Below are 13,318 nucleotides of genomic sequence, written 5' to 3'. Positions count from 1 at the left end.
TGTGCAATATGATCATAACGTAAAATGACGTTAAAACACGCAAAGAAAATAGCCAGTCAATTCAAATGTCTATCTCCACATTGTTTATACAATCCCTTTCATTCTCATAAAATCCTAACACATTGCTCTGTTCACATTATTTCAACACACTGTTAGGGATTTCTTGCATCGTTTCAAGTAGCGCACGGGGACTAACAGGGAGCGAGATGGGAAGACGATATTATAAAAGCTTTCTGAGGTTGCTTTTTATGTAAAACAACGCTCCAAACCCTGCACTCAATAGTGCGTTATGTCGTGACTCAGGAGTCCCCTGATTTAAAGTGTCAAACTTCCCCGACAGAAAATGAAAGAAGATCAATGGGAGAGGAAAATACAAAAAAAGAGCGTGGGGAAAATGAAAAGGTCTTTTGATGTCCTGCGTCATCCATTAATCAGGTGTGTGGTGAGTCCATGTTCCAGACCACCCACCCGCACGCACACATACATCAGGTATCCAGCTACAAACACAACAGCTGTCCGATTAGCAATTCAGAGCCACGTGTACATTAAGTTCTACCTTCAAAAGACGAGAAGTGGAGCGCTGAGATATAAACAGAATTTATAAGTAAATTGTATTTATTCCTGCATACTTTAATTGATTTCAGTTTTTCCTGAAACATTGCAAATGTCTCCTTTTTAACTCTATTAAAAGGGGCGCAGGGCAAGTTTGAAATTAGTATGTGCAATTTCAAGTAATAGATTTCAGTCTTTTCATTTTTCTTATTCATATTTAAAAACCAAAGAGAGGAAGAAGTACTACTCTGTTACAGATAAATGACAGCTAGCACTTTTAGAATCAATCAAATGTATCAGTACAGTGTTTTCCTTGTAGTTTTATAAAAAAAATTGGAACCGTATTTGCAATATAGTGTGATATCGTGATGATTTTTTATAGCAGATTGAAGGGGAGTTCCTCAATCAAGATCTTTATGTATTTGACAACTGATTTCAATTTCTGAGCACCTATTCAAGCATAAAAGCATGATCTGTCTCCTACAAAACAACACCACAGCTGTCAATAACAAATACTGTACACATGTCAATAAGGGAAAGGCAAACATGATCATGGACAAGACCGTTTGGCGTCATAACCCCTTAACATCTCCACCACGACGGCTGATGTGTCACGGTCACTGAACATCCTGGGACAAAATGGCTGCCATGCATAACGAAGAGTGCCACGCATTGCTGATAAACGATGAGTCATTATCACGCTATGTAAAGCTCGGATGAGGTCTGCTCTTTGAGACTCCATATGATGTTTTCTGATATTTTTATTGTAGTTGTTTTCTCTACAGTCTACAGTCTCTCTGTGGACCACGTTCAGTGGGCTACAGCAATGGTTCCATTCCAAAACCTTTTCCAACTGTGACCTATGTAAAGCTTTTGTATCCGACCCAAACCAGGTTTTGGGAATCCCTCCTTCAGTGAGCACCTGGTGTCCACTTTGTCTCTCGAATCACATGGTTTTGAGAGATGCAGTATCTGTTTTGATCATTCTCTGTATGATGTGCAGTAAGCCTGCATAACGACTGTAATATCCAGTCATCTATCCACACTGGTCTCAACCAGCCTGTTGTTCATGATGCCCAGCGCCCCTACTCCCCCAGAGAAACCATTCTGTCTGTTTTGGTTGGAGACGGAAGGCCGAGGGATCCCATTGGTTGCTGCCTCCGACAGCAGCATCAGGTCCAGGTTCCCCTGGAGAGGTGAGGAGAGGTTCACATGATACTTTCATAACTAGACAAAAGATAAGACATTATAAAGGCTCCTACATGTTCATAACAAGATATACAGCATGCCTGCAGGCTTTAAAGGTAGACTCAGCAAGATGACGTTGCAACAAGCAGCACCGCAGATATTGAGATGAGCGCGATGCAAGACTTTGCTCTGACACATTGTCGCACAGAGTACGTGCAGATGTGCGCTTTATGCTGCTACGACGTGGCAAAGAAGTTTAGCCTTGCGCTTCAATACTTCTTAGGGCTCGGTTCAATCCGTAGCACAGAAGATCTGTGTTGTAGCCCGGTTGACATTTAAAGGTCATTGTGTTTACATCGTGCATGCAACTTCATCTCACTGAGTGTACCTTTAAGTGTTACCAAACTTTACTGTCCCTTTGTACAGTTAAATTAGTGCAGGGTTTGCATCTCCCAACTGCTTGCTTACCAAAAGGATATACATAAATATATTTCCAACAATACAGACAATATATCACACATTCCATGTTGCATGACAGCACTAAGAAACAGAGATCAGGTGCAGTCAGAAACATTGATTTAAATTGGTCCCTAGCCCTACTGGCCACTCCGGGTACTAGATACTGTAAATACAGTCAAAACATTCCAAAGACCTATGCCCTCAATGTATAAAGTGCAAGGGCAACACTTTTGACTAGAGATGAAAGTAACAGAGTGAACTTTTAATGTTCTTTTTACCCGGTGACGCTCTCACCTTATTGGCTGCCAGGAAGTCCCTCATGGAGATCATCTCCCCTGACATCCGCCGTCCTCCATCCGTCTCACTCTCGTTCAACGCGTCCGTTTCTATGGAGACAGTCCGCCGTGCCCGGGAGTGTCCATGTCCAGTGCCGCTGGGCATCACTGCATTCCGGCGCGGGTGCAATCTCTTCGCGATCCCGGCGGGGCAGCAGTGGCAGCAACCTCGGTAGCAGAAGATGTCCAGCTTTCTCAGCAGCCAGTTGAGAGTCTGCTTGAGTTTTGGGAAAATTTATTATTTTTATGAAACTTTGAAATTCCGTAACATTGTTAATGATAGTGCTCTGGTAAAACCCCCACATACCTAGAGAAAGAGGCTGGTGTGTGTGTGTGTGTGTGTGTGTGTGTGTGTGTGTGTGTGTGTGTGTGTGTGTGTGTGTGTGTGTGTGTGTGTGTGTGTGTGTGTGTGTGTGTGTGTGAAAGAGAGGAGGAAGAGCAAGAGAGGGATAGCCAATAGGAAAGGACAGACAGACAGGACAGAGTAAAGACAGAGAGTGAATGCACGCCATCTCCCACAATGTGTGTGTCTGTGCATGCATGCAACTACAACTACTCATAAAACAAACGTAAATAAAACAAAAAATCCTCACCTGCTTGATGACAATGGATATGACGTTGAACAGTGAGTAGATACAGCAGACACCCATCAATATAAACAGGAAGTTCCCCAGTCTGTAGGCTGTCTGGTTCCCGTCGTACGTAACCCTCTGGCTGCTTACCATGTCCCCGAACCCGATGGTGCTGAACGCCACAAAACAGAAGTACAGCGAGTCCAGATAGCCCCACCCCTCCACCGCTGAATACATGGCCGAGGCACAGCAGGATATCACCACAGCAGCTACACAAAGAATCAGCATCACGTAGTACACAGAAGGCTTCCATCCAGCCAGACTGTCCCTGTCTCTATCTCTGGGTCCTGGCGGTGGCGCCCCCCTGACGCCATCGCGGGGCATGACGCCCTGGCGCCGGCGCTGCAGATCGTGGCATGACTTGAGCACGAAGGCGAGCACGGTGATGATGCGCTCCAGGAAGAGGTTGAAGAATAGGATGGTGGAGGCGCAGCCAATCAGGCCATAGAAGATGAGGAAGACTTTGCCACTGACCGTGGTTGGGGTGGCCATGCCAAATCCTGACCAGAGAGAGGGGGGAGGGGTGGAGGAGAAGAGAGAGGTTTGGAGGGAAGGGGAGATGGAGAGAGAGAGGGGGAGAGAGGGTAGATGTTCAGGAGAGAAATTAAAATGGTGAAGGTTCATTCATCATAATTACCTTACCCTCCCTGTCTGTTCCTAAAGTGCCCACCCTCATCCCTCGTTCCCTTCGAAGCAGAAGAAAGTAAACCAGGTTGCCATAGGTGGCGATGTCTCATAATACCTTTTCTTGGCATATCTCTCTCTCATCCATCGCTATACTCCTCCGTCCCATTGAGTTCAATGCTAATTTAGCAACTGGGTTTTTAAATGACCATTCTCACAGATGTGCTCCTCAGAGATGAAAGATACATCCCTAAAAACTCATTATTTAAAAAAGAAAGAGAGTCAGGGCTGAAGAACAGGCTTGAGACTACTGGAGAAGAGGGAAAGGAGATGCTAGCAATAAAGCACTGCCTTTATTGGCTTCTGTTAGTGTGTCTAACGTTTCATTCTCTCATTGAGAGACCTGACCTGGCGTCGTGGGGGAGTTTGTTCCACCATTGGGGTGCCAGAGCAGCGAACAGTTTTGACTGGGCTGAGCGGGAGCTGTACTTCCTCAGAGGTAGGGAGGCGAGCAGGCCAGAGGTGGATGAACGCAGTGCCCTTGTTTGGGTGTACGGCCTGATCAGAGCCTGAAGGTACGGAGGTGCCGTTCCCCTCACAGCTCCGTAGGCAAGCACCATGGTCTTGTAGTGGATGCGAGCTTCAACTGGAAGCCAGTGGAGAGAGCGGAGGAGCGGGGTGACGTGAGAGAACTTGGGAAGGTTGAACACCAGACGGGCTGCGGCGTTCTGGATGAGTTGTAGGGGTTTAATGGCACAGGCAGGGAGCCCAGCCAACAGCGAGTTGCAGTAATCCAGACGGGAGATGACAAGTGCCTGGATTAGGACCTGCGCCGCTTCCTGTGTGAGGCAGGGTCGTACTCTGCGAATGTTGTAGAGCATGAACCTACAGGAACGGGTCACCGCCTTGATGTTGGTTGAGAACGACAGGGTGTTGTCCAGGATCACGCCAAGGTTCTTAGCACAATAATCACCTTTATTTAACCAGGTAGGCCAGTTGAGAACAAGTTCTCATTTATAACTGCCACCTGGCCAAGATAAAGCAACGCAGTGCGACAATAAATAACACAGAGTTACACGTGGAATAAACAAAAGTACAGTCAATAACAGAATAGAAAAAGCTATATACAATATGTGCAAATGGAGTAAGGAGGTAAGGCAATAAATAGGTCATAGTAGCGAAGTAATTACAATTTAGCAAATTAATACTGGAGTGATATACGTGCAGATGATGATGTGCAAGTAGAAATACTGGTGTGCAAAAGAGCAACAAAAAAAAGTTTATAAAAACAATATGGGGATGAGGTGGGTAGTTGGATGGACTATTTACAGATGGGCTGTGTACAGCTGCAGCGATCAGTAAGCTGCTCAGATAGCTGATGCTTAAAGCTAGTGAGGGAGATATAAGTCTCCAACTTGAGCGATTTTTGCAATTCGTTCCAGTCATTGGCAGCAGAGAACTGGAAGGAAAGGCTGCCAAAGGAGGTGTTGGCTTTGGGGTTGACCAGTGAGATATACCTGCTGGAGCGCGTGCTACGGGTGGGTGTTGTTATGGTGACTAGTGAGCTGAGATAAGGCGGAGTTTTACCTAGAAAAGACTTATAGATGACCTGGAGCCAGTGGGTCTGGCGACGAATATGTAACGAGGGCCAGCCGACTAGAGCATACAGGTCGCAGTGGTGGGTGGTATAAGGGGCTTTGGTAACAAAACGGATGGCACTGTGATTGACTGCATCCAGTTTGCTGAGTAGAGTGTTGGAGGCTATTTTGTAAATGACATCGCAGAAGTCAAGGATCGGTAGGATAGTCATTTTTACAAGGGTATGTATGGCAGCGTGAGTGAAGGAGGTTTTGTTGCGAAATAGGAAGTTGATTCTAGATTTAATTTTGGATTGGAAATGCTTAATGTGAGTCTGGAAGGAGAGTTTACAGTCTAGTCAGACACCTAGGTATTTGTAGTTGTCCACAGATTCTAAGTCAGAACCGTCCAGAGTAGTGATGCTAGTCGGGCGGGCGGGTGCGGGCAGCGATCGGTTGAAGAGCATGCATTTAGTTTTACTACCTTTACCCAATACCGTTTCAAATAGCCTGTGGTCCCTGACAAATACATTTTCAAACCAGTAACATAATATTCTCCCTCCACACCAAAAAAACATGTCATTGATATACAATTGAGATACAATTGAGGGCAAAAGGTAGCCTATCGGTTTGAGATTTGGGCCAGTAACCAAAGGTCGCTGGTTCGAATACACAAGCCGACAGAGTGAGAAATCTGTCAAGGTGCCCTTGAGCAAGGCACTTAACCCTAATTTGCTCCAGGCCACCGTACCACTATGGCTGACCCTGTAAAACAACACATTTCACCGCATAAAACATCTTCATTATTTTAGTTTTACATTGTTTTGTCAGGTCTCTGAAACCAAAGATGTTTTTTTTTTGCGGGCGCTAGAAAAATGGTGTTATTGACTTATCTAATTACTAAGATAGAGTATGACAAGACCCCGCACCACAGTATGATATTTCTTTCAGCCTTGACCATGAGGATAGAGAGAAGACCCTTCTCATTCTCACTAAACCTCGGTGTTCAAAAAAGACTGGTTTCCCTTGAAACATATCATTAAGAATGCATGAGGTGTCTGTCTGCATAGTGGGGCTAGCCTGGGGGGTTACCCCATACTGCGCAAACAGCCTTTGAGCATCATCATGTTCTATATGAGCATCATGTACTCAACTTCTAACCTCTGGCTGTATTGTCCGCTACCCGTAGGTTATATACTTTATATGTGTTACACACTCTCAGTAAAGGATATATGGACACCAGGAGGGAGGCAAAGTGCTCAACTGTATCTGATTTGTAATGGTTGACAGCCTACTAGAAAGAAGAACAAAAACAAGACCCAAAACAAGAATATGTAGGTTGCAAGCAGCAAAGAAACAGGGTACACAGGATGACAGAAAGGATACAAGCTCAATTAGATAAAGCAAGCACTCTGTCATGTAGGAACTTCCTTTATGTGTAATCAGTGAAAGCATTAACATGTTTATCTATCAATACCACAAGGATGACACTAGCGAAGTTTAGTCTAGTGCTGTAGGTTGGTCTGAGTAGGTTGGTCTGAGCAATGTGAGCAAGTCCATGTACCAAATAATATAAATATGGTTTGAATATGATTTGTGGTTTCAGAATTGTTCTCTTAACTGTTTTGTTTTTGACTCTTTGACTCTTTTTGACAAATAGGATTCTCCAGAGTTTCTTAAGCCAATTTGTCCAGAGGCAACAAGGTGAAAAAGTACAAATTATTTAAATCTCAGTTGGTACACTCTACATTAGCATTCCAAAATACTTAAATTCCATTCTCACAGCTGTAATACGCTGACTGTGCAAGCGGCAGGACTTCCGGTTTCACATTTCCCTGAATAAAATATCCACGTTTTACTACATTGAGACCAAATAACAGGGCAACAATAGGTGATTATACAGATATACTAATCCCAATATTTCAGAAAGAAAATGTATATCTATTTAAAAGAATGTATATTTACAAAAAGGAGAGGGATATGTAGCATTGGAAATGATGCAGACAATTACATTGACAGAAGCCACAATCTATCTGAAATAATAAAGCTCATTTACCCCCTAATTAATTATTTTTTATAAATAAATCACGATATTTCACATTGTTTGTCTGCATAATATAAATCGGACATTCATTTGCATGAGACAAAGTCTACTTGATCAATAGTTGTCTGCACCAGACCATTTGTTGGCACTGTAAATACTAGAGCATTAACTGTTGATCAAGAGGACTTTGTCTCATGCAAATGAATGTCAGATTTATATTATGCAGATCAACAATGTGAAATATCGTGATTTATTTTTATGTTATTTTTTAAATTAGGGGGTAGATCAGCTTTATTATTGCAGTGACTTTATATTCACACAGCTTCTAATGACATATACATAAGGTTTACATACCAAATGTTATGCCCCATGTCCATCGATTCAGTTCTTATAGCCCTGTTGTGATATAGTGCCATCTAGTGGTGTAGCTTGGTCGAATACTCTTTCTCAAATTCATTAGAAGCTCATTTATTGAGTCTACATACCAAATCTGGAGTCAATCTGATTTACAGTTAATGAGAAGAAGTTACTTAAAGCATTTTTAGCATATATAAGCATACAGTGCATTCGGGAAAGTATTCAGACCCCTTGACTTTTTCCACATTTTGTTACGTTACAGCCTTATTCTAAAATGTATTAAATCGTTTTTTCCCCTCATCAATCTACACACAATACCCCAGAATGACAAAGCAAAAACGTGTTTTTAGATATTTTGCAAATGTATTAAAAATAAAAACTGAAATATCACATTTACATAAGTATTCAGAACCTTTACTCAGTACTTTGTTGAAGCACATTTGGCAGCGATTACAGTCTTGAGTCTTAGGTATGACGCTACAAGCTTGGCACACCTGTACTTGGGGAGTTTCTCCCATTATTCTCTGCAGATCCTCAAGCTCTTTCAGGTATCAGGTCTCTCCAGAGATGTTCAATCGATCAACGCTTCCCATCCAAAATTGAAAGTGGTACCGGAGCGCCAAGTCTAGGACCAAAAGGTCCTACCCCAACGCATTAGTGTTACATTGTAAAAAAGTGAATTGTTAATATTTTTTAAGATATACTGTACATTTCAAACTTAACATGGTTCATCATGGTAATGTCTGATGACCCTGAAAGCTAAAGTTGACAGGCCATTGTGGAGTGGAGTTACAAAGGATTTAAATGTAAAATCACATAAAATCGGATTTCCTGATTTATCAATAACTCAGTAATCTCTTAACCAATCCATTAGCTGTTTTCAAACTAAGTTAAGAGATGTATCATGGGTATGAGGGTTTAACTGAGACTGCTTATAACAGTAAGCAGTAAGCAGTAAGCACCCCCAATCTGTGCCACTCTTTTTGACCAAACCACATCAAATGCCTTGCTTGGGCGGAGCTCAAAAACCGTGAGTGAAGAAGGCCGGGAAATCGCTGTCATATGGTGCTATGGTTCATGAAAAGATTTTTGAAGTATTTTTAGCATATTATCGTATGTGCTAATATGCTTCTACTGGTATAGGAGATGGGCTCCCGAGAGGCGCAGCGGTCTAAGGCACTGCATCTCAGTGCTAGAGGCGTCACTACAGAACCTGGTTCGATTCCAGGCTCTATCACAACCGGCCATGATTAGGAGTCCCATATGGCGGCGCACAATTGCCACAGCGTTGTCCGGGTTAGGGTCTGTAAATAAGAATTTGTTCTTAACTGACTTGCCTAGTTAAATAAAAAAATAAAAAAATAAATTGTGTGGCCATCTTTTCTCAACATCTTCAAGGGCTATTTTGATGAGTCCAAAGACCAAATTTGGATTGCATATGACATTTAGCCCATGAGAAGATTTTGATGTTATATTTTAAGCATTAGTGTTACTTAGTCAAAAAAGTGAATTGTTAATAGTTTCCTTATCTTTAAGATATCAATGTCAAACTCAACATGGTTCAATCATGGTTATGTCTTTGATGACCCTTAAAAGTGTCAAGTTGATTGGCCATTGTGGAGTGGATTTACAAAGGATATAAATGGTCACGTACAATTGGATTTCCTGATTTATCAATAATTTTGCCATCTTTTTGGCCAATCCCTGAGTTTTTCTCAAACTAAGGGCTTGTTTTTGCATATTTTTGCATATTAGCCTATGTGCTAATATGCATCTACTGGTATAGTGTGGCCATCTTTGAATGCATCAATCTAATTTTCTAAAATTCTTTATGAGTGATGTGTTCAAAGACCAAATTTGGAGTGCATATTACTTTTTTTCATTTTGATGTTTTTCAAAAGTTTTCCACAATTTCCAAGATGGAGGAAAATCTATCGTGACGGAACTTATGGGTCCTTGAGGTAAATTTGCCCAGCATGAGGAAAGATACCTACTTACATACAAAGTTTCAAGTCTATGTCAAACGGAGCAACAGATATGAGGGTTTAAGTGAGACTGCTATAGGCCAATAAGTACTTTAAAAAAAATTATAATAATCAAATGCGTTGCTTGGGCAGTGCTCAAAGGTGCCCACTAGTGGCTTATCTGTGCCATTCTATTTGATCAAGTTACTCATGGCCTCTAGATTCTGTGTGCCAAATTAGACATTTTTATAATAGGTGTTCACAAAAAATAAATATCTGCAATGAAAATAAATAACCTGAATGATTAATAGCCATATCATTTTTGGCAAAACTGATGTCATCACTCATGTCATCAGTAATTTGATGTTCATTTTCCTTCTGCCTTAAAGCTAGCAATGATTGGGAGAAATAGGAGCTGCCAATTAACGGAACAATGATTTCTGAGACTGGGTCAACTTCATCTTCTTCGGGAGGGCCAACGTCAACGCTCTTTGTCACACGGACAAAAGTATATTTAATGTCTCCAATATGTAATTTGTTTATGTCTCCTTTATCTGCATGGTCATCTACAGTAGACTAAAGAAGAGTATTTCCAGTACGCAAAATGCCTACATGTTTATCTACCTTGATTGTATCCTGCTATATCTATTAAATCGCAGACCTGCCTATACATTTTTCCGGCATAAATCCAGTATTAATTTCTCCCTCTCATTGATAGGGATAAAGATATATGGGTTATTCGGTTAATCAGTTTGTCAATATGTCACAGTGTCCTATCTTTTGAAGTGCAATTCATTTCCTGAATTATATTAACAACCATTTTTGAAAGGTATGCAACATAAACACATTTTTTCTTGTAATCTGGTGCATGGCACCTATTCTAAATTATTCAAATGGTGCATTTTTGATTAAAAGTTAATTTCTTTGCAATACACTTTTATACATAATTTTTTATACGATACATTCTTTACTTAACCTTCTGGCTTTGTTTCTGAGTTTACCTATGGTCGACACCACGGTCCCAACAAAGTAAAAGGCGCCGGTAAAATCCCAGCGCGGTCTCAGTGTATCCACGCGGATACCGGCGATGTTCGCCTCCTCATAGAACCGGAGAAATGTCTCCAAGTCGGTCCGGTTAAGGTTGTGCTTCTGGGTGAATCTCTCGAAGCGCTGCGCCCACTGCTCGTTTGCCTGTAGCTCCTTCGGCTGCTCCAACGCAGAGAACACAGCAGCACCGCACAGAAGATACAGCACGATCAGCACCGCCAGCATCAGAAACCGCGCGTTATCCTCGTTCACCACACCGCAGCAGCAGACTCTCCTGCACGCCATTACGGCGGCAGCGAGGACACCGAGGACCCTGCGAGAAGGAGCCTCCGCATCGTGTCAGATGATGGCACATGAAAGCCTTCCTAATAAGTCAGTATGTGGGTTGTTCCACCAATTCGGTGCCTTTTGAGAAGTGTAACTTGGTAAAAAAATTCACTTCATTTTAACATTCTGTCATAAAGAGCACATGTTCAACTTCATAAAAATGTTCAACTTCCCATCTCAAGTGGTAAAACAATGAATATACAGTACCAGTCGAAAATTTGGACACACCTACTCATTCAATGGCTTTTCTTTATTTTTACTATTTTATACATTGTAGAATAATAGTGAAGACATTAAAACTATGAAATAACACATGGAATCATGTAGTAACCAAAAATACGGTAGACCATTCCATTCTTGTGGGCCGGCTAAGGAATATTGGTGTCTCTGAGGGGTCTTTGGCCTGGTTTGCTAACTACGTCTCTCAAATAGTGCAGTGTATAAAGCCAGAAAATCTGCTGTCTCAGCCACTGCCTGTCACCAAGGGAGTACCCCAAGGCTTGATCCTAGGCCCCACGCTCTTTCCAATTTACATCAACAACATAGCTCAGGCAGTAGGAAGCTCTCTCATCCATTTATATGCAGATGATACAGTCTTATACTCAGCTGGCCCCTCCCTGGATTTTGTGTTAAATGCTCTACAACAAAGCTTTTTTAGTGTCCAACAAGCTTTCTCTACCCTTAACCTTGTTCTGAACACCTCCAAAACAAAGGTCATGTGGTTTGGTAGGAAGAATGCCCCTCTCCCCACAGATGTGATTACTGCCTCTGAGGCTTTAGAGCTTGAGGTAGTCACCTCATACAAGTACTTGGGAGTATGTTTGTACCATGTTCTGTGCTGCTACCATGTTGTTATCATGCGTTGCTACCATGCTGTGTTGTCATGTGTTGCTGCCCTGCTATGTTATTGTCTTAGGTCTCTCTTTATGTAGTGTTGTGTTGTCTCTCTTGTTGTGATGCGTGTTTTGTCCTATATTTATATTTTATTTATTCATTTATTTTTAATCCCGGCCTCCGTCCCCGCAGGAGGCGTTTTGCCTTTAGGTAGGCCGTCATTTTAAATAAGAATTTGTTCTTAACTGACTTGCCTAGTTAAATAAAGGTTAAATAAATAAAAATTCTTCAAGTGCAGTCGCAACAATCATCAACCGCTATGATGAAACTGGCTCGGATGAGGACCACCACAGGAGAGGAAGACCCAGAGTAACCTCTGCTGCAGAGGATAAGTTCATTAGAGTTACCTGCCTCAGAAATTGCAGCCCAAATAAATGCTTCACAGAGTTCAAGTATCAGACACATCTCAACATTAACTGTTCAGAGGAGACTCCGTGAATCAGGCCTTCATGGTCAAATTTCAGAAAAGAAACCACTACTAAAGGACACCAATAATAATAAGAGACTAACTTGGGCCAAGAAACACGAGCTATGGATATTAGACCGGTGGAAATGAGTCCAAATTTGAGATTTTTGGTTCCAACTGCTGTCTTTGTGAGACGCGGTGTGGGTGAACAGATGATCTCCGCATGTTTAGTTTCCACCGTGAAGCATGGAGGAGGTGTGATGGTGTGGGGGTGCTTTGCTTATTAAGAATTCAAGTCACACTTAATCAGAATGGCTACCACAGCATTCTGCAGCGATGCGCCATCCCGTCTGGTTTGCGCTTAGTGGGACTATCATTTGTTTTTCAACAGGACAATGACCCAACACACCTCTAGGCTGTGTAAAGGCTATTTGACCAAGAAGGAGAGTGATGAAGTGCTGCATCAGATGACCGGGCCTCCACAATCACCCGACCTCAACCCAATTGAGATGGTTTGGGATGAGTTGGACCGCAGAGTGAAGGAAAAGCAGCCAACAAGTGCTCAGCATATGTGGGAACTCGTTCAAGATAATGCCAAGAGTGTGCAAAGCTGTCATCAAGGCAAAGGGTGGATACTTTGAAGAATCTAAAATCTAAAATATATTTTGATTTGTTTAACACTTCTTTGGTTACTACGTTATTCCACATGTGTTATTTCATAGTTTTGATATCTTCACTATTATTCTACAATGTAGAAAATAATAAAAAATAAAGAACAACCCTTCAATGAGTAGGTGTCCAAACCTTTGACTGGTAGTGTCCTGATCACGTCTGGTGTGGATGGACAAAATCAGCATGCACTCGCCCAGTCTAGTCAGCATGTAATCGGGAAAGCCTGGTGAAGTCCATGGC

General features: G+C 42.1%; 1 protein-coding gene across 2 annotated transcripts; it reads right to left on the bottom strand.

Annotated features, from left to right (window-relative positions):
* Window positions 1–68: 68 nt before the first annotated feature.
* kcnk13a (potassium channel, subfamily K, member 13a) lies at window positions 69–11,117 on the bottom strand. 2 transcript variants are annotated; one of them, XM_071365176.1, is made up of 4 exons: window positions 10,734–11,117; window positions 3,128–3,666; window positions 2,494–2,751; window positions 69–1,740 (listed from the first exon to the last, which is right to left on the bottom strand). In XM_071365176.1, exons 1-4 carry the CDS (start codon window positions 11,062–11,064, stop codon window positions 1,585–1,587), a joined length of 1,284 nt encoding a protein of 427 aa, XP_071221277.1. In that variant the 5' UTR covers window positions 11,065–11,117; the 3' UTR covers window positions 69–1,584. The 2 variants fall into 2 exon arrangements, with proteins under 2 accessions (XP_071221277.1, XP_071221278.1); XM_071365177.1 differs by having other exon boundaries at window positions 2,494–2,748.
* Window positions 11,118–13,318: the final 2,201 nt, after the last annotated feature.

Source organism: Salvelinus alpinus, chromosome 25, assembly GCF_045679555.1.
Source record: "Salvelinus alpinus chromosome 25, SLU_Salpinus.1, whole genome shotgun sequence".
In the NCBI taxonomy this organism is placed as follows: Eukaryota; Metazoa; Chordata; class Actinopteri; order Salmoniformes; family Salmonidae; genus Salvelinus; species Salvelinus alpinus.
The sequence above is the reverse complement of the archived record's forward strand: the minus strand, read 5'-3'. Positions and strand labels throughout refer to the sequence as shown.

Bases quoted from the DNA above. Each gene is read 5' to 3' on its own strand.
- kcnk13a (XM_071365176.1), bottom strand. From the start codon at position 11,064: ATGGCGTGCAGGAGAGTCTGCTGCTGCGGTGTGGTGAACGAGGATAAC. The intron at 3,667-10,733 runs GTAAACTCAGAA...CTCTCTGGTCAG, and splicing joins GACCGTGGTGTCGACCATAG to GATTTGGCATGGCCACCCCA. The intron at 1,741-2,493 runs GTGAGAGCGTCA...TCACCTCTCCAG, and splicing joins ACTTCCTGGCAGCCAATAAG to GGGAACCTGGACCTGATGCT.